This window comes from Scomber japonicus, chromosome 11 (genome assembly GCF_027409825.1).
Source record: "Scomber japonicus isolate fScoJap1 chromosome 11, fScoJap1.pri, whole genome shotgun sequence".
Classification (NCBI taxonomy): Eukaryota; Metazoa; Chordata; class Actinopteri; order Scombriformes; family Scombridae; genus Scomber; species Scomber japonicus.
Window position 1 is genome coordinate 8,523,381 of NC_070588.1, and position 23,000 is coordinate 8,546,380.

The 23,000-nt window shown below is 37.8% G+C and overlaps 2 protein-coding genes across 3 annotated transcripts; both read right to left on the reverse strand.

Annotated features, from left to right (window-relative positions):
* Positions 1 to 943: 943 nt before the first annotated feature.
* On the reverse strand, positions 944 to 8,445 carry faima (Fas apoptotic inhibitory molecule a). 2 transcript variants are annotated; one of them, XM_053328801.1, is made up of 5 exons: positions 8,335 to 8,445; positions 6,922 to 7,059; positions 5,870 to 6,098; positions 2,546 to 2,595; positions 944 to 1,431 (listed from the first exon to the last, which is right to left on the reverse strand). In XM_053328801.1, exons 2-5 carry the CDS (start codon positions 7,033 to 7,035, stop codon positions 1,282 to 1,284), a joined length of 543 nt encoding a protein of 180 aa, XP_053184776.1. In that variant the 5' UTR covers positions 7,036 to 7,059; positions 8,335 to 8,445; the 3' UTR covers positions 944 to 1,281. The 2 variants fall into 2 exon arrangements, with proteins under 2 accessions (XP_053184776.1, XP_053184778.1); XM_053328803.1 differs by lacking the exon at positions 8,335 to 8,445 and having other exon boundaries at positions 6,922 to 7,068.
* Positions 8,446 to 11,804: 3,359 nt separating this feature from the next.
* Positions 11,805 to 13,705, reverse strand: cxcr2 (chemokine (C-X-C motif) receptor 2; the record flags this gene model as incomplete). The annotated part of the gene is made up of 2 exons (XM_053329117.1): positions 11,805 to 12,896; positions 13,589 to 13,705. Coding segments are annotated over 2 exons (1,209 nt in total), but the record flags the coding sequence as incomplete, so codon positions are not given.
* Between the last annotated feature and the right edge of the window lie 9,295 nt (positions 13,706 to 23,000).

Sequence of the window (23,000 nt, forward strand, 5' to 3'; positions counted from 1 at the left end):
AACGATAGTCAGGTGTCCAAATATACATTAAAGCATGTTTTTCTTGCTGTAATCATTTATGCTGTTCGTACCTGTCATTAGCAGATCATTTTATAATTGTCTTACAATGTAAATGATGGAGAACAAAATCCACAAGCTTGCTTCTGTGCAAAAAAATGTATGTAAAAGTTTATCTGAAGCTAATACGAAGTTTCAGCTGTGGAAAGTGTCTTCACTGTAGTTTTACCGGTACTCAATAAAGTAAAATAAAAGTGAAATGAATGCCTCTCTTTGCAAAAATGTAAGTTGTTTGAGATACATTGGATATTTTTTTTTCCCTTTAGTTTGTGACCACCACTTTATAAAAATGTTAAGTTTAATTAGTGTGAAACCAAAACTTCAGGTCTTTATATAAAAAAAGAGACAAATTATTCAACAGAATGGACACATCTGTAAAGCTGACGGGGAGTCTCCAAAGTATATTGTTAATGTCTGAATGATTGTCTGTGAAACTGTTACAGCCATTAAATTATACGCAATGTACTCCAGGACACTTGCTAAAAGCTAAGTACATATTATTGTAATATCAGCTGGCTGGACCAATCAAACTAAAACTATTTAACATGTAAACTTAGAACTAAACAAAGATCACTCCTGAGCAGTGCACTGACTGGAATGATGCTACATTCACGGGATAATCTTAAAGTTGTACCCTGGTATTTAATCCTCCAGCTGCTCAATATTGGAAAATACAAGAAAGTGAGCAAGGATATTGTCAGGTTACTGGTAACTGGTTATTAGATTGTGGTTTTCTATAAAATGACAATAGGTAGCGTACATCCCTAAGTGAAGACCAGCTGCAGCTATTGGAGGGCAACTTGAGCCAGGATGAGCAGGACAAATATGGCACATTTGGCCTCCAATGTTTATACCATTACTGAAATTGATAGTATTAGTATATAAATTCCAGTTTACCACTGCAAAAGGTTTTCCAGTGTGGAGTTACATTTCCAGATGATAAACCCATTTTGTTACTGAAATAATGGCTGTGCCTTCTCATCTAAACCTGCTGAGACTCATCCAGTCTTCGGCTGTTACTACATTAATCACATGACACTTTAATATATGGCTAAAGTACCCTTCACAGCATGGCCGTCAACATGTAAGAGGGCATATCTTAGTCTGAGTCCAGCTACTCTACAGCCCCTGTTTCACAGATACCTCGCATCACACATACAAACCAGATCTCTGCTTTCACACATATGTAAAAACACACACACTCACTCACATACACGTCCGCAGTCACTCGGTGCATTCAGCTATCTCTGTGCCGTCCACAAGAAGCGTGTGAATGATCCCGTCTCGTCTCTTCCCACTGCTCACAGCCTTCACGCAGCAGTTGTGGTCACCGAGAGAGAAATGTGTCTCTGTGCCGTCTTCCACAAACTCCCCCTGTTGGCACAAGTCAGACATACTGTAATTATACACAAAGACTGCAGAAGTGTAGTCCCATTATTGTCATTGTTATTTTGGACCTGCTCTACTTTCTAACTATACAGGGTTTAGTGTTTGTCAATGAATATTTGGAAGGAAGCAAGTAATCACAGTTGTTTATTTTAATTTCCCTTGAAAACAGAATTAAAATGACGTCTTATATCAAGCGGTGTATCCCTGATGCAAAACAGTCACACCTGGTGGCACAACCAGGTGCTGAAGTGTCTTGCAGCTACCCTAGAGACCAGGCGGACATCCATCAACGCCCTACCTCCTCTCTCATCCCATCCCACAACTGCAATAGCGTTCATCAGTGCAGGACTGACGCTAAACAAAACCTCTACATCCAAGTCACACATTGGTCAGCTAGGTGAGGCATGAGACTGGATCCAGCGACCATGCTTCCCAGCTGAGATCACTACAACGAATCTCAGACCAGATTTCGTGCTTTGGTCCTCCTCTTTCCACACAGCCTTCATAGTGGAGCTAACTGTGCCCTGGGAAGATACCGTGAAGGAGGCCAATGAACGGAAAAGCCTCAAGTATGCTGAGCTGGCAGCTGATGCTAAGCAACGTGGCTGGAAAGTCAGGGTCTGCCCAGTTGAGGTCGGCTGCAGAGGTTTTGTGGGCAAGTCAACCACCAGGTTACTTAAGGGGCGTGGGAATCCAAAGACAGGCCCTACAGCAGGCCATCAAAGCCACGGCTGCTGAAGAGGCAAGTCGGCGGCTCTGGATCGAAAGGAGAGACGTCATCTTGACCCCCAAAGCAGCAGCCGCAGCAACAGGGTGAGTAGAGGGAGTTAAAGCAGAGGGGGTGCACTTGAGCCCTCTAGAGGTGTTGTGGCCCTGTCATCGAAAAACATCGATGAAGGAGGGTGCCGATGAAGTTCTAACCTCCCCCTACACCCCCACCTTAAATATACACCATGGCACCCTCCTGGAAACCCACAGTTGGCATGATCGTCCCCACTCACGTCGTCCTAGGTTAATGCAGGTCACAAAGGATTGTATCATCTAATCCTAAAACAGAAATAATACATGACAAAGATAAAGAAAAGAGCGTCACACTTACTGCTGTCTCGATGTTTTGTCCATTACACCAAACATCCATGGTGTCTTTCTCTGTAAGAGGGTAAACAGACACTGAATTAATAGATGAAACATACAACTGTTGTGTGTATCCATTCAATCAGGTTAGTGTGCAGCTGCAAAACAAGTCAATCAGTGTACGTGTTGTTTGTTTCTAATGCAGTTGGGTGATGGTGTGAAAATGCGGCTGAGATTATTTTGGGGGTTTCCTGGAACAGAAAAAAGAGCAAAAGCTTGATTGGTATCTGTTCTGTGAGAAAAATAACCTGAGAGTAGGAAAATGTGGTATTTTTAAAGATTTTGCCTGGAAATTTAATTCCTAGACTTGAAACTTAAACCTTTGTAGATCTTCACTTAATTTGACTAATTTGGATGGCTGAAGCTTCACAACATTTTCACGCAAACTTCTAAATACACTTATGCACAAGAACAGAGAATGTTTTGCCTCCCATCAATTACATTGAAAGCACACTTGAAGGGAATATTTTTCAGACATGAAAACGGGTCATGGTTGAAAAAGGTGAGAAGGATACGACTTGAAAGCATCAATCTGCATTTTGAGAGGAAATTCAAGCAGAACTACAACCCGACCCCGGATAAGCGGCAGAAGACGGATGGACGGAGGACAGTACAGTTTGATGAAAGTACCAAGATTAAAAGAAACATGTTCAATGTAAATTGAACACCAACACCAACACAACATACAACTAGTTTACTAGTGCACAAGTGTGGATGTAGTAGTTGTTGGAAACTCCTGTACTTGCACAGGATTCACACTGACTGATAAATTCAACACAAGACTCTCAGCACATGCAGTGTGTGTGTGTGTGTGTGTGTGTGTGTGTGTGTATTATCAAAACAGTCTACACTCAGATATGCAGAAACACTTCAAAGAATAGCAAACAACCTGTTTATAGAATCTCCACAATATCAAACATCCCAACAACAAATGTTTTCAGAGTCATAAAAAAACAAAACAATGCACATTAACAACACACACACACACACACACACACACATTGGAGTAGTTCTCTTATGCAATGACCTTTCTCCTAGCAAACTCCTCCACAACATCTCTAAAGTCCAGGTCTCTGACAGGTTCAGACTCTATTTCCAGTAATGATAAAAGGACTTTAGGCTCATTTTTGATTCTCCCCAGATGAGAAAATGAGCGCACCCCGTCACAGTTTGTCACCGGCAACGTGAGGAACATCCTCAGAGCCACATAAACATTAGGGAAGACTAACTACAGGCCAAACTTCAACATGGTTTTCAGCATGTTTGAGGGTGACTTGTCTGTTTCAGCCAACATGAAGGACCGGAACTGCAGACACGTAAAACCATACAGTCTATGCGTAAAACACGCTGTTCCGCCTACGGGACCGACCGGAGGTTGGGAGGTAGACACAAGTTCTTCTGAATGTTTTAAACACCAACCCTTAAACATATATATTCATGCCGTACATTGTTGGAAAGCTTTCTCCTGACTCATTCAAGACCACTCACGAATTATATGGTTGCTCACGGTCGTAATAGTATTAGCGGTTAGCTCGGCTAGCCACTCAGCTAAAGTAAGCTAACAGCTATAATGCTACATACCTTCAAATTCTTCCCTTTATCCACAACGATCATCTTATGACTCAGGACTTTATGTACAGCTCGCCAAGTATCCATTCTTGTGAAATATGAAATCTGTTTCCTTCTAACCGGAATATTTTCCTCAATATGTCCATGTATTTAGTCCAACACGTAACGTAATACACGCGGAACAAACCATATACGGTCCATTTACGTCATTTCCTGACTTACGCGTGCATCTGTGGGACACATGGCTGTTTCATACGACATACGTTTAGGATGAGGCAGCACATGTCTCCAAAGCCAATGAGGACATGTATCCGACGACAACGTGGGTGACAATAGGTGCGTGTATTAATCGTCTATCTATGGTATTAATGAGGTCTACTTACAAGAAGGAAAAAAAACACCAAGTGACGGAGGCCTCTGGGTATTTTTTCTTCTTCTTTTTTTTTCTCTTCCCAATTCAAGGCTCCCGTATACCTCCAAATCACAATCACTTGCCACTTGACCCCCCCAAAAAAAAAAATTCTCATCGGATCTGCATGATTCACAAGAAGAATGATTACAGCGAGCGAAACCTTTTCTGCTGTTAATATCAGCACATGACTGTCGTTTTAAGATCGATTTGAACCATGGTGAATCTATCCTTTAATCTGGTTTGGTGCTTTTAACGACAATATGTGGACACTTGCTAATATCAACAACAGCTGTATTTAGTGATCGGGACTCAGGTATATCACCATTTGACACCAATATTACACAAAGTACATAATGTCAACATTTTTTAAATATATTTTTTACTACTACCATCTTTTTATTGCCAGTGTATTTATAATTTATTGATCATTATTCTTTCAATCAATGCTCTTACTAGTTTTTTGCTAACAACTTGTTGCCGCAATAATATAAATTTCCCCACTGTGGGACTAATAAAGAAATATTTTATCTTATTTCTGCCAGCTGAGGGTTTTAATTGGATTATTTTGCTGCTGAACATATGTATAGATCCTTGCTACAAACTATGTGCAGTCCTCCTCATGTGCTTCACATGTTTCAGGTGGTATGCTGCATCATCAGCTGTAAGCAGTGTGATTATAAGAAGGATTAACTTGCCCAGATGACAGAGGTGGCTGAAGATGGCGTTGCTCTTAAAGCCGTTTAAGAGCTTATCCTCAGCTCTGAAATAATATTAGTTGGTAGTTTAAAAAGGTTCAGAGTGTACATTATACATTGCTTGATTTCTGTATAGGGACACATATATGAATGTATAAACCCAGACACTAAAGAGATTTTAGTCTGGATTTGCTATTACAGTACTTTGCAGATGTTCTTATCTAAAGCATCTGATGAGTTTCAATGTCGAACTTTCGGCTGGGTTAGATGGAAAAAAACCCAAACAAATACCGTAACCAGATGAACAGATAAATCAGCACATCCTGCTGAACTGGTTCTTCACCATGTTAACTATCTTCATTTGACATGCTTCCTCCAAAAAAGTCACACACAAACTACAGAGCCATCACACACGTCGTACTCACAACAGCGAAGACACTGATCACCCAGGCAATCTACCTCACAGCGTATGTATGTATGTATGTGTGTGTGTGTGTGTGTGTGTGTCGGTGAACTCCACCTTTTAAGACAATTTTAGACCTTGAATATCAAAAATACTTTTTAAGGATCCGCGGGGACCCTGGGAATAACAGACAAACGCAGAGGGGCTCACCGAGGACCACCCGGCAGTCTATTCCATCCAAGTTGAGCACCCAGGTGCTGGTGACTTTTGATCTGTTCTCCATGTACTTCTTCAGGCTCTTCCCGTTGATCTCCAAGGTGTACTCGTAGGCAAAACCACTCACTGCATCGATGTTGATGGTCGCTTTGGCATCTGACTTGCCCACGGTGAAAGTCTCCTTCCCCACAAGTTTGAACATCCAGTCTCGTCTCAGTATCTCCTGCAGCATGAGGTGTAAAATCACAAAATGAACAGGTGGTGTAATGTGAAACTGATTGGGTCTAAAACGTGATTTGTACTTCATTTAATTATTATTTTTAACCGCACAACGTCTCTCCACGGATGATCACTGTTTTTCATCTATTCCTGCATGGTGGAAACGGTGAAATCTGCCTTTATTGCATTTTCACAAATAGAATAAAGCTTTAAAGAAACTTGGAAACCCAGTGCAGATCTTACCAGTCTAGGTAGGTGCTACTATACTTTCTCGCAGAATATATAATTTAATTATGGCCGACTTAATTATTTCCTGGATTTTATATCACCATTGTCCCTAAATGTATAAAATACAGGAAATGGGATCCAACTCGAAGAAAAAAAAATTTTGACAGAAGACCCCAAACCAATTTTCCTGTCCTCATCTTTTCTATCATTTTTTAATCTTTGTATCTTTTATCTTTATACCTTGGTTTTTTGACCCATTTTAACTAGTACTTATTACCCCCTGCTCTTAGATTGCCATATAGTTTTATCAATTTTATTGTTTTCACTGTTCCTTTCTTGTGCCTTAAGTCACATGATCATGTGCAACATTATTCTGTTCAATATGCTACACTTTGAAGCACTTTTTGTGATTTTGTGATGTTGTGCATGTTTAGTTTTTCTGTGCTTGTTATGCATTTGTCGTATATCTGCAGCTGCACGTGGCACTTTTAGCCCAAGACAAATTTCCTTCGGTACAAAAAAGTTAATCTAATTTAAACTTGGATGGGGTCAAGTTTTCCCACCTGGCACATAAATATACTGATTATAATGATTCATACCTTTCCATCAATGTAGATGACCCTCTTCCCGGTGGTCGTGCCGTGTTCAAACTCTATCCTATGGACCCCATCACTCAGTGCCACCTCCCACACGCCAGCGAGGTCATTGGACATCCTCACTAACTTCTTCAGAGTCAGCTGGAGACGAAAAAACAAAACAACCTAATTACACTCTTAAATGTCGATGCATGACTAAAACGCTACCAAGAGGAAACGTAGCTAATAAAGAACCATAAAAATACTTTTCTGCACAAGTTTTAAATCCCTGCTTATAAATATCAACGTTACTGTTTAAGTTAAATATAGTTAAATTGGCTAACTCGTGATAGAAATGTGTTTACAGATCAAATGGTAAAGTAATGCTACAAGTTGCAATGGGACTTCCGGTACCGAGGTTTGTTTTTCAAAATTAAAGCAGGCAACGATTGTGTGGTTTGTAACACTTAAAATTATGTTTAAACTTTAAAATGATCTATAAAAAACACTGTAATAAACAACAAGTAAAAGAGTACAGTAGTATATTCTGGATGTGTTTTTGAAGTGAAGTCACCAAGGCGTCTACCTAATCATTTCGATTATTGTTTAATCTGGTCTCTAAAATGGCAGAAAATGGTGAAAAATATCAATCTCTGTTACCCAAAGGCAAATATGTAATCTAAAACTGATTAGTTTATCTCAACCAACAGTCCACAACCAAGGCTGTAACAATAGGATTATTTTCTTTATTGATTAATTACTTTCTAGATTCACTGATTAGTTAGTAGATCTAGAAAACAGGAAAATATTCACATCTGAGAAGCTGAAACCAGACAATTTGGACTTTCTTTCTTACAAAATGGCTCAAAATGATTTATCGAATGTCAAAGCTGGCAATTAATTTAACAGACAACTAATCAATTAATCGACTAATGTAGCTTTATCCACAACTCGAAGATATTCAGTTTACAATCCTATGGAGGACTAAAGAAATAAGAAATTGTTCACACTGAAGAAACTAGAGAATTTTTTTTTTGTATTATTATTATTTTTATTAGTAGTAGTAGTAGTAGTAATAAAATGTATTATTATTAATAATAGTAGTAGTAGAAGTAGAAGTAATGACAAAATGTATTATTAGTAGTAGTAGTAGTAGTAAAATGTATTATTATTAGTAGTAGTAGTAGTAGAAGTAGTAGAAGTAATACAAAAATGTAAGGCTTCACTTCTTTTCTGTTTGCAATCAAACCATCTGCAGTAGTCTGTTTAAGCTGAACTAATAATAGGACTTTTATTTTGAAACGAAAACGGAAACAATACTGCATCAGTACGTATGGCTTGTCCGTAGCTCTGACCGCTAACGTTACCTCTGCTATAAGAGGATAACCTCAGACAAATCGCTCCGAAATATCATCCTTCATTAAACATCGGGATTACCTGCACGGTGCTGGAGTAAGCGCCCTTGCTCCGCGGGTAACAAATGATCAGCAGGCCGGTGAGTCGCAGTTAATTCACGGGTAGTTTATTAGCTGCAGCCTGTAGTCGAACTGTGGCTATCCTGTTACTATGGTAACGTGACGTCCGCCTACGTGAAGGCTTGGTCACGCCTTCCCCCGATTACGTCACATGCAGGAGGTGAAAGATCATTTAGTTCAATAAAAGCACCTATACAGCAATGTCAAAATAGTCCATTACAAGTAAAAGTCTGCATTAAAATCTTACTAAAAAGTAGATAAATAATATGAACCTGATATTGTTAATGTATTGCAGTCAAAGTACAAAAGTATTATGAGCTTGATGTAGTTAAAGTATTACAGTAAAAGTGGTTCCCAATCTAGGGGTCAGGCAGATAAATCTGAGAGGTCATGAGATGATTGATGGGAGAGGACAGAAGGAAAAACCAAAGTTCTGATACACAAATATGTTTCCATTTTTTGGACTTCTCTCATTTTTCATTTTGAAACTTTGCATCATGTGAACATTTATTGAAATGTGAGAAGTTTACAGGGGAAATAATCACTGTTTGGTGGAGCTGTTAACAACTCATAGACATCTGAAATGTGACACCGCCTACACACTGCTTTTAGTAAGACGCCAAGACAAGCATCGATTCGAAATACTTAGTAGTATTACAATAGTACAAGTATCTCAAAATTTTACTTGAGTGTAGCACTTGAGCCTAAATGTACTTGGTTATTTTCTACCCACCAGCTGATCCTGTGGCAAAAATGGGCTGTGGGTAACCCTAACCTAACCCTAACCCACTCATGTTTGCCCAGAGTACCAGAAACCAAAGTACTTCACAGACCCAAGTTCACTGTATGTCAGTTAGTTTGTTACCACTTGATTAAACAAAAAGGATGTACATCATATAAGCACACTATCAAGTACAGGACCTTAAAGTCAAAGTACGAATGTGAGATTCTTGTAGTTCACTTGATTATTTCCATTTCATGTGACTTTATACTTCTACAGCATATATACTAACTAGAGTATATGCATATCATAGCGAGTTAGGTCCAACTTGACCAATTACAACAATAAAATATTACTTATGCATTAATGTATTAACAATAAAAATCCAATAATGAAATGCTAATAAAACATTCAGAGGGGTTGTTTTACTGCATTTAAAGTAACATCTTCAGTGTAGGACTTTTATGTTTAATGAAGTATTTGTACTGTCTGGCTCTACTCACTACCCTCACAGGTAATTTAAATTAATCTGGCAATTACATCTCTGCTCTGTTTAAAGTTGATGGAGCTACACAGCCAATTGTATGATCATCAAAACGTGTACTAATAGTGATGAAAGAAATAAGCGTTGTTTCAGAGGAAGTTCAATAAAACTAACAGGACAGTATGACGGCCCTTGCACACCCACGCAGTCATGAAAAAAAAGTCTAATAAGTGACAAAAAACCCATCTATTGAGTTGTACTCTGACTGTGCAAGGCCTTAATCAGATATTTACACACAGGTGTCACATTTACCCGACACCTCGAGGTAGCCTGGATTAGTTTGTTTTAAATTAACCTTAAATTACTTTATGTAGCTTAAAATAAATCAAGAAGGGTTGATTCTATTTTGTCATTAACTTGTTTATATATGTTGGATAAGATCAGAGCGACCATATTAGTACCGCCATACCGACCATAATGATCAACAAGGGAATGGGTCAAGCCTTGTATTTCGAGCCTGACAAAAAACAAAAAAATGCGCTTTTTTTCCACCATTGAGGGTTTTGATCATATTCAGGATATGATGTGTACATGGAACATGAGAAACCTGGTTATTTATATTTCTGTAGGTTTCTTATCATGTAAGTCCAGACAGACAGACATTTAAATAACCACAAGTGAAAGAAAAAGGAATATTAAAAAAGAGAAAGAGCAGAAAAGTACGTTCACTAGTACCACATCCTCTATTCATTTCTTCTTTTTTGTTTATCTGGTATAAACCTGTACTGAGTCTCAGGCATCAGGCAAAAGAGAACCTGCTCCTCTGTCCAATTAGACTGTGATACATAACCGAATTAATTTATTAAAAAGAAACAATTAAGTGTCACACAACTTGACCGAGTCATCAATGATGTGAGGCCACGCATAGTTTAGAGGTTTATTTCAATCTCATTGGACAAAGTTACATCAAAACAACAAAAACAAGTGCAGATATGATTGGGTATGTACAAGCCATGCGAGCAGTGAATGGTGCAGAAAAAGAAATGAAAAAACATCCAAAACATTTGCTAATTGGCTAAGCAGCTGTTTTTTTTAGATTAGACACAGTATTGTTTTATTTCTTTTAACATGCATTTCTGACAAAAAATAAAAATAAAATAAAAAATTAAACAATTAGAAGTTCTTCATAAATAAAAGTATTCAAGATAAGAGTATCTGAATGATGATTTTTTTTTTGCCCATTTTAATTCATTTTTCATTCACAGAATAGGAAATGCGATACGATTTTCATGCAATTCTGTTTTGTAACCGTGGTTGCTACACAGTTTCCCATGAAGTGACAGTCTCTCTTCTCCTTTAAGTCAACCACAGAGCTACCCAACATACACATGCATACACTCTATAGCCACATGTAACTGCAAGCACACTAAGAGTCACACAATCAATATAAGACATTCAGATAGATAGACAGATAAAGTATCTTATTTCACAGTCATATCACTTACTGCAAGAAACAATAAAAAATATATATACATTGTATAATTACATACTTGATTATAAAGACCAACATTATGTTTCAAACACCAGAGGTTTGTGTAGATTCTACCAAAGAGGTAGAAAAAAACCTTGTTTTTGGTACACAGAGGTTGGTTTCTTCACTTCTTCCTGCTTGAAAGATTAAGACATCTGATATTGGTAACCACATTTGTTTTGACTACTATGAGGACAAAAAGCAACAAAAAACCCTCCGTAGTTCAAATGAAAACAAAATAAGGAGATGATAATGTAGAGTAGATTAAACATGCTAAAATAATCACACTAGTTAATAAAGCAAAAAGAAGAAAAAATAAGAATAGGACACCATCAAAGTAGTTAATGAATGTGCATCTTCCTCCCATTCTAGCCATTTTGTTTTTTTGGACTCAATAATGAGACTTTAAATAAGTAAATCACTCAGTATCACATGACCAGTCCTTTTCTTTAATGCATTCCTAAGCTACAGGGTATAAATCTATGTCTGAAGTGTCTAAAACCAAATACATTGTAGTTACTTACTGTGACAGTTCACCATTAGAGGAAGTACATTTCTGTGTAATGCTTAAAACACTTAGTTTTTCTGAATTTCCTTATTATCATAAAATGATACTGTCCATGTATTATAATATCAACCAACTTGGTCTGTTATTCTCTCATTTTTGGACCAAGTGAAAATTCACCACTGGAGTTTTCACATTGTAACAGAGGTGTTTCTAGATCGGATGCTCCCAATACTGTTCATAGAGCCCCTTGTGTGTGCCATCCGGAGCCTCTTGCTGATGACCCCGTGTTTGTAGAGAGCAAAGAGCAGCTGGTTACGGAACTTCACCCCAATGAAGGCGTACAGAAGTGGATTGACTGCACAGTGCATGAAAGCAAACACTTGGGTCACATTGAGCGCTGCTTCTACTCTGTCATGAGTTTCACACGTCTTCACTTCAATTGACCCACCTCGTATGAGTGTGTCAATCAGTATAGTAATGTTATAAGGCAGCCAGCATAGAACAAATCCCAGCACCACTGCCATGATGACTCGCATGGCCTTATGCTTTTGTAGATTACGTGTGTGGAACAGGGTCACCACTGCCCAGCCATAGCAGATGACCATCACCAGCAGTGGCAGGAAAAAGCCCACCGTATGGCGCAGAACACGGAGGCCAACACGCCAGTGGTCACTGCTTTCACCAGTTAGGTTTTCATAGCAAATGGTCTTTCCTAGATCTTCAGTACCGATGCTCTCCCTCTGAATTGCCACGGGTAGGGACAATATCCCAGCCACTAGCCACCCTATACCACACACCGTGTTCGCCAACAGATGATGGGAGGAGAAGACACGTGTAGCTCTCACAATGGCAAAGTAGCGGTCCACACTGATGCATGCTAGCAGGAAAACACCACTGTATACCGCTGCCTCCTGAAAGCCTGACAGCAGCTTGCACAAGAAGTTGCCAAAGACCCAACCAGAATGAGAATTGACAGCCCAGAACGGGAGGGTAAAACAGAAGAGAAGGTCTGCCATAGCCAGGTGCATTAAGTAGATATCTGTGCTGGCTCTACCTTTCTTCATATAGAAAACAACATAGACAACTACACTGTTGCCTACCAAGCTGAAGACAAACACGATGATGTAGGTGATCATCAGGCCCAAGCTGCTCAAACCAGGCACAATTACGCTGCAAGGAGAAGCAGTTGAATTCTCATCCATGGGAACTGATGAATTGTAGAAGAATTGAAACGTGTCAAAATCAAAGTCATCAGTGAAATCGGCACCTGATACCGTAGCCTAGACAAAAAAACAAACAAAAGAAGAAAACAATTTGTACAAAGTGCAGTTGTATTAGTAGCACAATTGGTAGTTCAGTGTTGCCATAGTGTCAAAGTAGGAGAAAGGAAAGGAGAGAAATTCTGTTAAAGCTGCACTAGCGAACATTACAAAGTGGGGTTATAACCAAAAGAGTGTGACAAACTCAATTGTTAATTAAAATTAGCTTAAAGGAGAGGTTCCCAGTTTTAAAACAATAGTCAGGTGCCCTTGTGAAGATTAAAATAAGTTTTTCATGCAGTCATTATTCCTCCTCTTCACACTAACTTATTAAGAGATCCCCTCCTAATGTCCTTTCATTATAAATGATTGGAGACATAATCATCTAATTGATAGACTAGTATAAACATTAGGAATTATCTCAACAAGCAGTGAACATATACCAATGTGCACATACCTGACTTTTGGTTTAGGACAAACTTGAAAAATTGTGAATCTTTCTTTTTATGTCACTTCACAGAATCACACATCACTATATCATCATAAAACATATGTACCATGAAATGAGATAACATTCAACTATACCCTAACCCTACCATACACAGATGCAGTTATTTTATCATTTGCTCACATACACAACAAATTTTAATTAACAACTAAAAGTCAATATAATATCCTGCAGCTTGAAAAGAAAGAGAAAATCCATTGTTTACCTGTGTTTCTCCATCTTCTTGATTGGTTAGGACCAAATACTGCAGGACAGTAACAATGAAAAGTTGCAGCTTCATCCCTCCTTTCTTGATGTTCACAGGTCTATTAAGAACAAAGTTTTTTGCCACAGAGTGTTTTCTCTTCTAGTCTGTGTGTGTGTGTGTGTGTGTGTGTGTGTGTGTGTGTGTGTGTGTGTGTGTGTGTGTGTGTGTGTGTGTGTGTGTGTGTGTGTGTGTGTGTAGGTGGTATTGCTAATGCTGTATTAACTTACTGAAGGGAAATAGGAAATGTGCTGATATGATCAGCCTTAAGCAATCTACATGAAGAAGTCAAGTCTTGGCAACAGGTTATCTTATCTTATGAAGGCTGAATGTCACAGGAAGTTCAGCAGAGGTTGCAGAACAAAACAAAAAACTACACTAAACCGTTTTTTTTACCACTTTGTGTTTAGTTGATATGATTTGATTGGATTTCAAATTAAAAAATAGAATGTAAAGAAAAAAATGCACATGTAAATTGCTCAATTATGACAGAAGGCATTTTTAACTTAAGCTTAAGAAAGAAGGAAACCCTTTAATCAAAGTGTAAGTCTGTCCCCTAACTTTCATCTAGAGTGCACAGGTGTGCCTGGTTTCAGGTTTAATCATAGCATTGAAAACAGCACTTATGAGATTTAATCAGTTATTTCAAGATCGAAAGTGATTCATAAAGAGTTTCAAACGTTTAGTTGATGCTTTTTTAGTTAAGAAGCTAAAATAATCTGCAAACTTTTCTTTTTTTCTAAGACTCACAGTTACCTATTAAAGTGTGACAAAATGCACAAAACATGATCTGTTACTGTATCCATTACTCTTTACTTTATGCATATATCTGTATCACATAATGATCTAATGATGGCAAGACAATCTAATCTGAATTTATTTAGATTAAATAAATGATTCTTGAACCTTGGAATAGCTTGTGGAGTCTGGCAGTATCGTCTAGCTCATCTTGATGCTGATGGCCTTAAGGTTAAGAGCCCCTAGTTTAGGATAAAAGGTTAAGATAAAACTTATATCAGCCCAAACACAGATAGAGTGAAACTCTTGTTTCAACAGGTTTAAGATTGTGCTTGTTTTGTGTTTTGTACTTCAGTCTCTTTTCTGAAGCTTTCTCTCCTAACAGATTCAAGCTCACATAACATCTGAGTTAAACAAATGTCTTCAATTATATTCTATCATGTCCTATTTTGGACCTGAAGGGGCTTGTGCTAGCATACTTTATGTGGATTATATGTTTTTTATACTCTATCACAAAGTCACCTTTTTCCTTAATCTAGTTTGATGCTGTTTCTTTCTTTGGCCACTGGAGGGCAGCATCAGTCTTCAGCAGTTCATCCTGCAGACCTTTTTTTTTGGCACAATAAGAGGAAGGAAAAACAAAAAAAGTGTACATTTTTTGATCATTCAGTGGATATAACAAAAGAACATTTGAAGGGACACTCCACCAATTTTACACGTGAAGTTCAGTTATCCTCTCTTGAGCAGTAGTATGCATCCTATAAAAACTGTTGTATAATGCCTTTAATGGCTCTAAAAGTCTTAGAAAATAACTCTAATGATCTCATCATGGTGATCTTTGCTTTTGCTTGAGACTTAAAAGGTTTGAACAGAAAACCTGCATAACAAACTGGAGTTATGTTGTTTGCAAAAATTGGGCATTTAGGAGTGCTGGGGGTGGGGCGTCTAATGAAAGACACTATTCAGTTGTATTATGGAAGACCCATACCAATGACCATACTCAAGATATTTCAGCCTTTGGTGCTTCAACTTTGACCATGCTGTCTCTTGTGGGATCCTTAACTTTATGAAAGCGTGACACTACATTGCTAACATAGTCATTTAAACACTTTCAGAGAATGTCTAGGGAAAATGTCATGGGAAAAGCATTTGAAAACAACACCAGCAACAAACAGTGAAAGCAAAAAAGCAAAACAAAAACATAGAAACAAAGATTAAAAGAATACAATGAGAAATACAGCAATCAGACACAGTTAGCATGGTAGAAAAACACTTCAGAAGTACTATCAGGTGTGTAGAAATACACAATAATATAGAAACAATATTGAGGAATAAAGGTCTGCAGAAACAGACGCATAAGCAGATTTCAGGGCTGAAAGACATTTAAGAAGCATGCAGCACAATCTGCCTTCTTTTGTTTCATGTAAACAATAAAATAATGAGTAAATAAAAAGTAATCATAATCTGTCTTGGAGTACTGGTACAAAAAAGTGAGCCCAGATGTACAGACTGTTCCCTTTTGTCTCAGGCAATGTGACATCAACAAGTTTCTATCAGTCAAAGTCTTATTATTGACATTTCAACGGATATCTTAACATGATCTGCACTTGGACTTTTATCCATGGAAATGAGAAAAGTACTCCAAAAAAGCATACAATGGACCCAATTGTACATCATGAAGCAGATGTCCAAAAAAGCTTTTAGTATTTTAGGCTCACTGCAGCCGCTCAGAAATATCAAGCCTGGATGTGACACACAAAACTTCCACTTCACTGGAAAGTTGGATGACAGCGAGCAGCAGCGTCATCAGGGTGATCTAGTGGGCAACACCCACCACATATGTCAAACTGAAACCGGCTGACATCCCAACCAGAAGGTTGACTGGTGCATCCTGGTGACCCAAGACCCCCCTCCTGCTCTCACAGCGCTTACTCAAAGGAAACGCTTCCCAATATAACCCCGCCATATCCATTTAAAGGCTGTTGTCTTTTTCCCATCTGTCAGACCACAGGCTGCTCTTATCAGCCCTTTATAGCCACTCCATGTGTTCTAATTAACCCATATGTAGTATTTAAAAAGTTGCAAAAATAAATAATTTAGAGAGAATGGGGTTTCAAGTTAATTTTTTATATAGAGAATAGCAAGATGACAATATGGAAAATCAGGATGGCAAACGCCTTTAACCTGTTTTATAAAGTTACCTTGTAGAGTGTAAGAACTGGATTTTTTTCTTCTGTAAAGACAAAGCACTGAAGAATTAATGATGTCTGCGAGACCTCAGCACATGACTCTGCAAAGAAGACAAGGCCTCTCTCAGTCTTTAGTCCAACACTTAATTAGTTCATGTTTGCTGGCATTCCTTGTCAAAACAACTTTTATTTGTAACACACCATTCAGAGTCCACAAATCACACATTATATGGATTATCCAATAATGATATCCATATGATCATCATGTTTAAGTTAGTGTCTCTTGATTAATTGTGTGTGAGCTTCCCACAAAGAAGGTCCAGCACTCTTAGAAATGTGTATGCAATAAATGTAGCACATAGTAATAATAATAATATAATAATAATAAACTTGAATTATATAGAATTTTTCTTAATAATGTTACAAAGTGTTTTACAAAATAAAATAAAACCAACCAAGGCAGGTAAAAATAAGGCAAATAATACACAATAATAGTAATAATAAGGGTGGTAGTGGAGGTTTTTGGTCTTTGGTTGTGTGTTTTTTTGCATGTGTTGGTGTTATCTCCTTGTGTTGTGTGTATTCCTACACAACTATAACACTGGACACGATTATACCTGTATTGAAAAGATTTGTATTGTGAAATAAAGTCCTAATAAAACAAACTATAATCAATTAAATGCACAGAAGTAAAAATGATGAAGATAACATTAATTAATAGGTGTAAAAACAGAACACATTAAACATTTCCAGAAGAGTTTTAAAAGAAGCTAGAGTCTCAGAGTTTGTGTCTCATCAGCAGATCTTAAGGGGATTCTTTCCAGGTCAATAAATCAGATATATAACTTAGGGCAAGGCCGTTAAATGGTTTAAAGGTGAGTAATAAAATTTTAAAATCAATGCAAAAGCTGACTGGAAGCCAATGTAGGGAGGCAAACACAGAGGAAAAGCATTAATGATTTAACATGACATTAATGATGGCTCCGAGTATCCCAGTAAGCCACCATGGACAATCCCAGGACCCCTGAAACTTAAGCAGCTAACTGGAATTCAGCCATAATTAATTTGATTATTTACACTTGTTCTTTTCCTACTGTGACATGTCAAAATGTGTTTCCTGCTATTTCAATACCTCCACCTACAGCTGCGTTACAGGAGAAAATCCAGCACATAAACCAGCCTGTTTGCTTCATGAACTGTCTGTTTGAAGTGGCGGACCACCCAGACAATCCTCCCCATCTGCCCAGCCTCCCGTGTTTGCTTTAGTTTTTGTCTGCTTGATGGCTGGAGATTATGTTGTGGACACACCGCTGAGAGGTCGTGTCTATTTCAATAGGTTTTATGTTGGGTGAGAAAACAGTAGCCAGTGTACACTCCTGCTTGTCAGTAAAGATCTTTATTGTTGTGACAGAGCTAACTCCCGTTAAGACTGTGCTGCCTGACATTTCAAATGGACGTCATCAGCTGTAAACATCCTTAAAAATATATTGTAGTTCCTTGTATTTTTATTTGACATGGAGGTTATGCTGAGATCTTCACTGTTAAAATCCCACTTGTTTAAAATTGGGTGATCTTATTAATATTTGATGGCATTTTAGCTCATTTTACTTTATTTGTGTTTTATAATGTGCTTAATTTCATGGCTTTAAGTTTGTTTTTGCATTTTAAATGTGTAATAAAATATGATAATAGTATATAAATAACTATAAATAGTTATTATTATTATTATTATTATTATTATTATTATTATTATTATTATTATTATTATTATTATTATTATTATTATTAAATCAGAGGACTTCGAAAACATAACTAATCATATAGATATGTATATACATAATTGTTTTTTGTTTCGTTTTTCATACCTTACAAAATACCTCAGGTCACTTATTTGTGTTCACAGATATTAAAGGTGTCAGGTGAACCAAAAGGCTACAGATGGCCTAGAGATTATGTATTCAGTAGGATTTGGTTACATAGGTCACATTGTTCACAAGACTGCTGTCAAAATGATGCACAACTATATTTAATTTTCTTTATTATTCATTAGGTTAAGATACAGATGCATAACAAACACATGACAAATTATACCATCTTACCATATGTTAACTGCAGAATAATAATATATATTATAATGTTTGACAATGATACAGAAACACAATCATCCTTTTGTTGTTGTGTGTTTGTTAAATATGTTCACTTTATGTCTTACTGTTTTTTTCTTATTTTAATTAAAAATGATTATATGCACATTTCCAGATCCATATTTTTGTTTTAGAGGCCTATTTGAATATCTTTCTACGATTTACAGTTTTACAGTTCATTTATTTTATAACAGACTAAAGAACAGATGGCCGTTTGTGGGCCTGCACCAATAAGCTGACATCAATTAGACGTGGAAGTAGAAATACTTTGTAAATGGACTCTGGCTTTTTTACTATGTTAAACACAGTATATAAATGTCATGACCCCTATAACAAATGATGATCATATAGACCACACATCATTCATTTGCCAATCTATTCACACACACACTCTCTTTTCTTTTAATGAAGTAACTAATAATACAGAAAAATGTCAATGCCAATGGCCATGTTGTTGTTGTTGTCTGCACAATAGTAGGTCTGAAACACAGACTGCAGAATTACAAATGCAAATAAAAATAGCACTAACAGTTTGAAAAAATCGTTAAGAAACATCTTTGTCAGCTGCGGTTACATCAGAACTGAGAATGAAGGGATTTTGAGAGCACGGGGAAAGTGGAAGTGACACAAATAGGACAGAAGGAAATAGCGATGTTCACCCCCCCCCCCCCCCCCCCCACTGTAATTAAATGCTGAGTGTGGTGACAGAACTTCCTTAATAAACTTAGGCCATGCTTCATTTCAGTGAGGACAGAGATTTAAAGTGAAGAACGATGTTTACTGTGATGCTGTGATAAGGTTATGGGCCGCATAGGAAACAGAGTGCTATTATGACAGTGTGACTCAGATATGATTCATAAGGAGAATATTTTGGCTGAAATTATGTGACTATAAAAAAAATAATAATTAAAACAAAAAAACAAAAAACATGGGCAGATACTTGACAACACCCAGAGAGTCGTTACAAAGCTTTGTTTCCACTTCCTGTCATCAACATTATCTGTTATTTTCAACCATGGAAATTTGAGGGTGTAAGCAAACAACGTGAACAGAGCCTGTCGTGTTTGTCGGGCCCCAGAGAAGCTTTGTTGTCTGAGGAAATATCCCCATAATGACATCATCAGGGTTATCTCAGCATGGCATGGAGACAACAAATATTAAACAGAAAGCCTGTGCCTCATAGTGTAGGTGTGGATTTGGAAAGTTGTGGTCAAATAACATGCAGGAGCAGTGTACCAAATAGGCTGCATTATAGGGAATTATAGGATCCAGAGGTGTTTAACCCTTGCATGTAGTTCATATTCTACACCCTTGCAGTATGTTCCCCTCATAAAAAGTGTCTCTACCACATTTTGAACCACAGATCTGGTTATAATACACCGATAACCAATCTGACTGATCAGTAAATGTGTGATTAAACCTTGATTCATGTTTCAGAGAGCAGAGAGAGTGTATTTTTAGGTTTTACACCACTCATTTTTGTGGAGAAAAAACATGTGCTATCACACAATATCATGTCCTATTTTACCTAAGACATGAAAATAGAACATAACAATAATGATTGAAATGTATTTTATTGAAACTGAAAAAAATAGGAACTTGATGGAGCTGTGGGGTTTATGTATAACCATTAGAGCCATTAGTCTTCACTGCTACATCATAAACAGAAATCCTCATAACTACTATCTTATTAAAACTATTAACTATTAATTTAACAAAAAGCCATGTCAATAGAGTCGGGACAAATTTAACCCAGAACAGCCTTAATGGACAAAAATGTGTAGTAACTATACAAAAGTATAACATTTTAAAATATTTTCAATTTTGTGCATTTTGGGCCACTTTAGGAAAAGTCATCAAATTTTAGACACATTTTAACACATTTAGGGTGTTTTTACAGTGGTCAAATATCAAAAACAGTATGTAAGGGTTAAAGTTTATTCATGCTAAGAGCTGTAAATCATGAGCTGCTTCAGTTCTCACCATTCATTTAAAACTATGTCTCTCATGAATCCCAATTCATAGAAGTAAATAAAAGTTTTAAAAAAGAGTAAATCATTGGAGAAATCCTTAGACATTGTGGATTAAAGGAGGACTCTACCAATATCCCTCATCATGTTGTGTTTCCAGGTGGTCCTACTGCATGTGAAAAAAGTAGAATAAAGCCTTTTGTGTCTCCAGAGGCAGTGGTGTAAATCTGAGAAATGTCCTCCAGTAAAACCACTTGTGTCATCATCAGTTAGGCCGCACCTAATCTCTGTTTAAGGCTGGCAGAGACTATGCTATATTAGCCACTACTTGCATAACACATAAAGTTTGGACCAAACTGTGAGCCATGGAGTTGCATTGTGGGTTGTTGTTGTGCAATCATGGGTGTAGTGTATGTGGTGTACTCTAAATGTGCTTCATTCTTGTCTCTGAGTGTGTCCCCTCGCTCTCTTTACCAAACTGAAATCTCCAAATTCTCATCTGAATGTCTCACATCTTGACAGGTGAAGGACACATTGACGTCTTCTCCTGCAGAGTGGAGTTTATTAAAACATCAGCTTGTGAGGACAAAGGGTGGGATAAATAGGTTTAACCGAGTTACATTTGCTGCATTTTTCAGTGTTTTCAATTGAATTTTAAAGCATTACCGTGGGGAAATGTTAAGGAAGGTGGTCGGAAGCAGCCTCAGACTAAAATAAGACGGCACAACCAAAAATAGAAACTACAGTAAACTTTGCTTATCTGATGAAAACATGCATCCTGCTCATGTGAACTCTCCCAAATAACAGACATCTCCATTAACTAGGTCCTACAATCTATTGCAGCATCGGATTAGTCAGAGCCATATCTCCCTGAGGGATTTCTCCGACGTATGACGAATAAATGACTACTTGTATGTGTACAAACATGACTTTAAATATTCCTCTCCAACTTGCCAAGATATCAACAATTTACAAGTTACAACCAACAAAACATTTAACTCACAATAAACCAACCCCCACTTTTTAACCCACAGCATCACTGATGATGTTATCAAGAGCATAAAACCAATAACTGCTGTCGTTGCTACCTCTTGAGTTTGGTTGCCAGGAAGCATGAGTGTGGTAACAAAACTGATGTAACTGTAACAAAAAATAATGCAAAACATAAATAACCTCTTTATAGAAAGCACTAGCAGCGATGAAGATGATTTTCTACTGGCTAAACAAACTGATTACATGCATGGTTAGAAATGTGTCAGTGTAAATGAAGTAAATGGTTTGGGCTTTGTCAAAAAAGATAAAATACTGAGCAACTGAACTTTGAGGTTTGCAATTTGGCTCCTGGCCTTCAAAGTTTGACAGGGATGCATTGATATCACTTGCCCTTGCTGGGCAGAGGACAGAACATGAGATGGCAGGGCCAGAGGGAGAAAAAAACACCCATTTATCTCAATGTTTTTACTGAAAGAACACGATGGAAATAAAAAAATGACACGCAAAGTGAAATGGATTGGATTCAGCTGACTACACTGTACGTCTAAGACTCAGAGAGAGAAACTGGTCACAAAATTTAATTCTGTAGAAACCTCTATGTCATCGTTGTCTCAGAACTAAACTTTGAGGCCCATGTATCACCAAAGCTGCTTTATATCATCTCAAACATATAACCAAATTTAAACAATGTCACTGTCTGAGTGCCTGAATGTTGACTGGGACCAGAAGTAAAGAAAACATCATATTTTTTAAGTCCTTACATTGGTTGCCTGTCAGTTTCTGTATTGATTTAAGATTTTTTTTCACTTGTTTTTAAAGCTCTTTCTGTTTATCTGACATGCTCGCAATGTAGGAACCAGTACAGTCCTTTATCCTTTTCCACCGAGCTGGAGCTGGTGCTGTTTCGGAGCCAGAGCCTGACTAAGCACCGGTTCTTTGCTTTTCCACCGCCAAAGCTCCAGCCCGGACCCTCAGAACGGGAGCCAGAGCAAGCACCAACTCTTTGCTGGTCTAAAGCAAGAACCGATTACGTCAGCGGACTGGGGGCAGTGCTAACGCTTATTAGCCGGCTAGCGGGGCTAACGCTTATTAGCCGGCAAGCGGGGTTAATGTTCATTAGCTGACTAGCGTGGCATTTACAGAGGGAAAGATTTGTTGATTAAAAGTAATATTCATCATTTTTATGCCAGAGCTGTCGTCTTCTTCTTCTTCTTCGTTGTTTCCGGCAGGCTAGATGCCTTGCGCCATGTTGCTGCCTCTCACTGGTGAATCACGGAAGTGCTTCAAAGGCGCGCGCTGGCTACATTATAGAGTGACGTAATCACTTGGCTCCTTGCCG

Coding starts and splice junctions, on each gene's coding strand:
- faima (XM_053328801.1), bottom strand. CDS start 7,035: ATGTCCAATGACCTCGCTGGCGTGTGGGAGGTGGCACTGAGTGATGGG. Junction 6,099..6,921: donor TCATCTACATTGATGGAAAG/GTATGAATCATT, acceptor CTCATGCTGCAG/GAGATACTGAGACGAGACTG. Junction 2,596..5,869: donor AGACTGCCGGGTGGTCCTCG/GTGAGCCCCTCT, acceptor ACCCTCTTACAG/AGAAAGACACCATGGATGTT.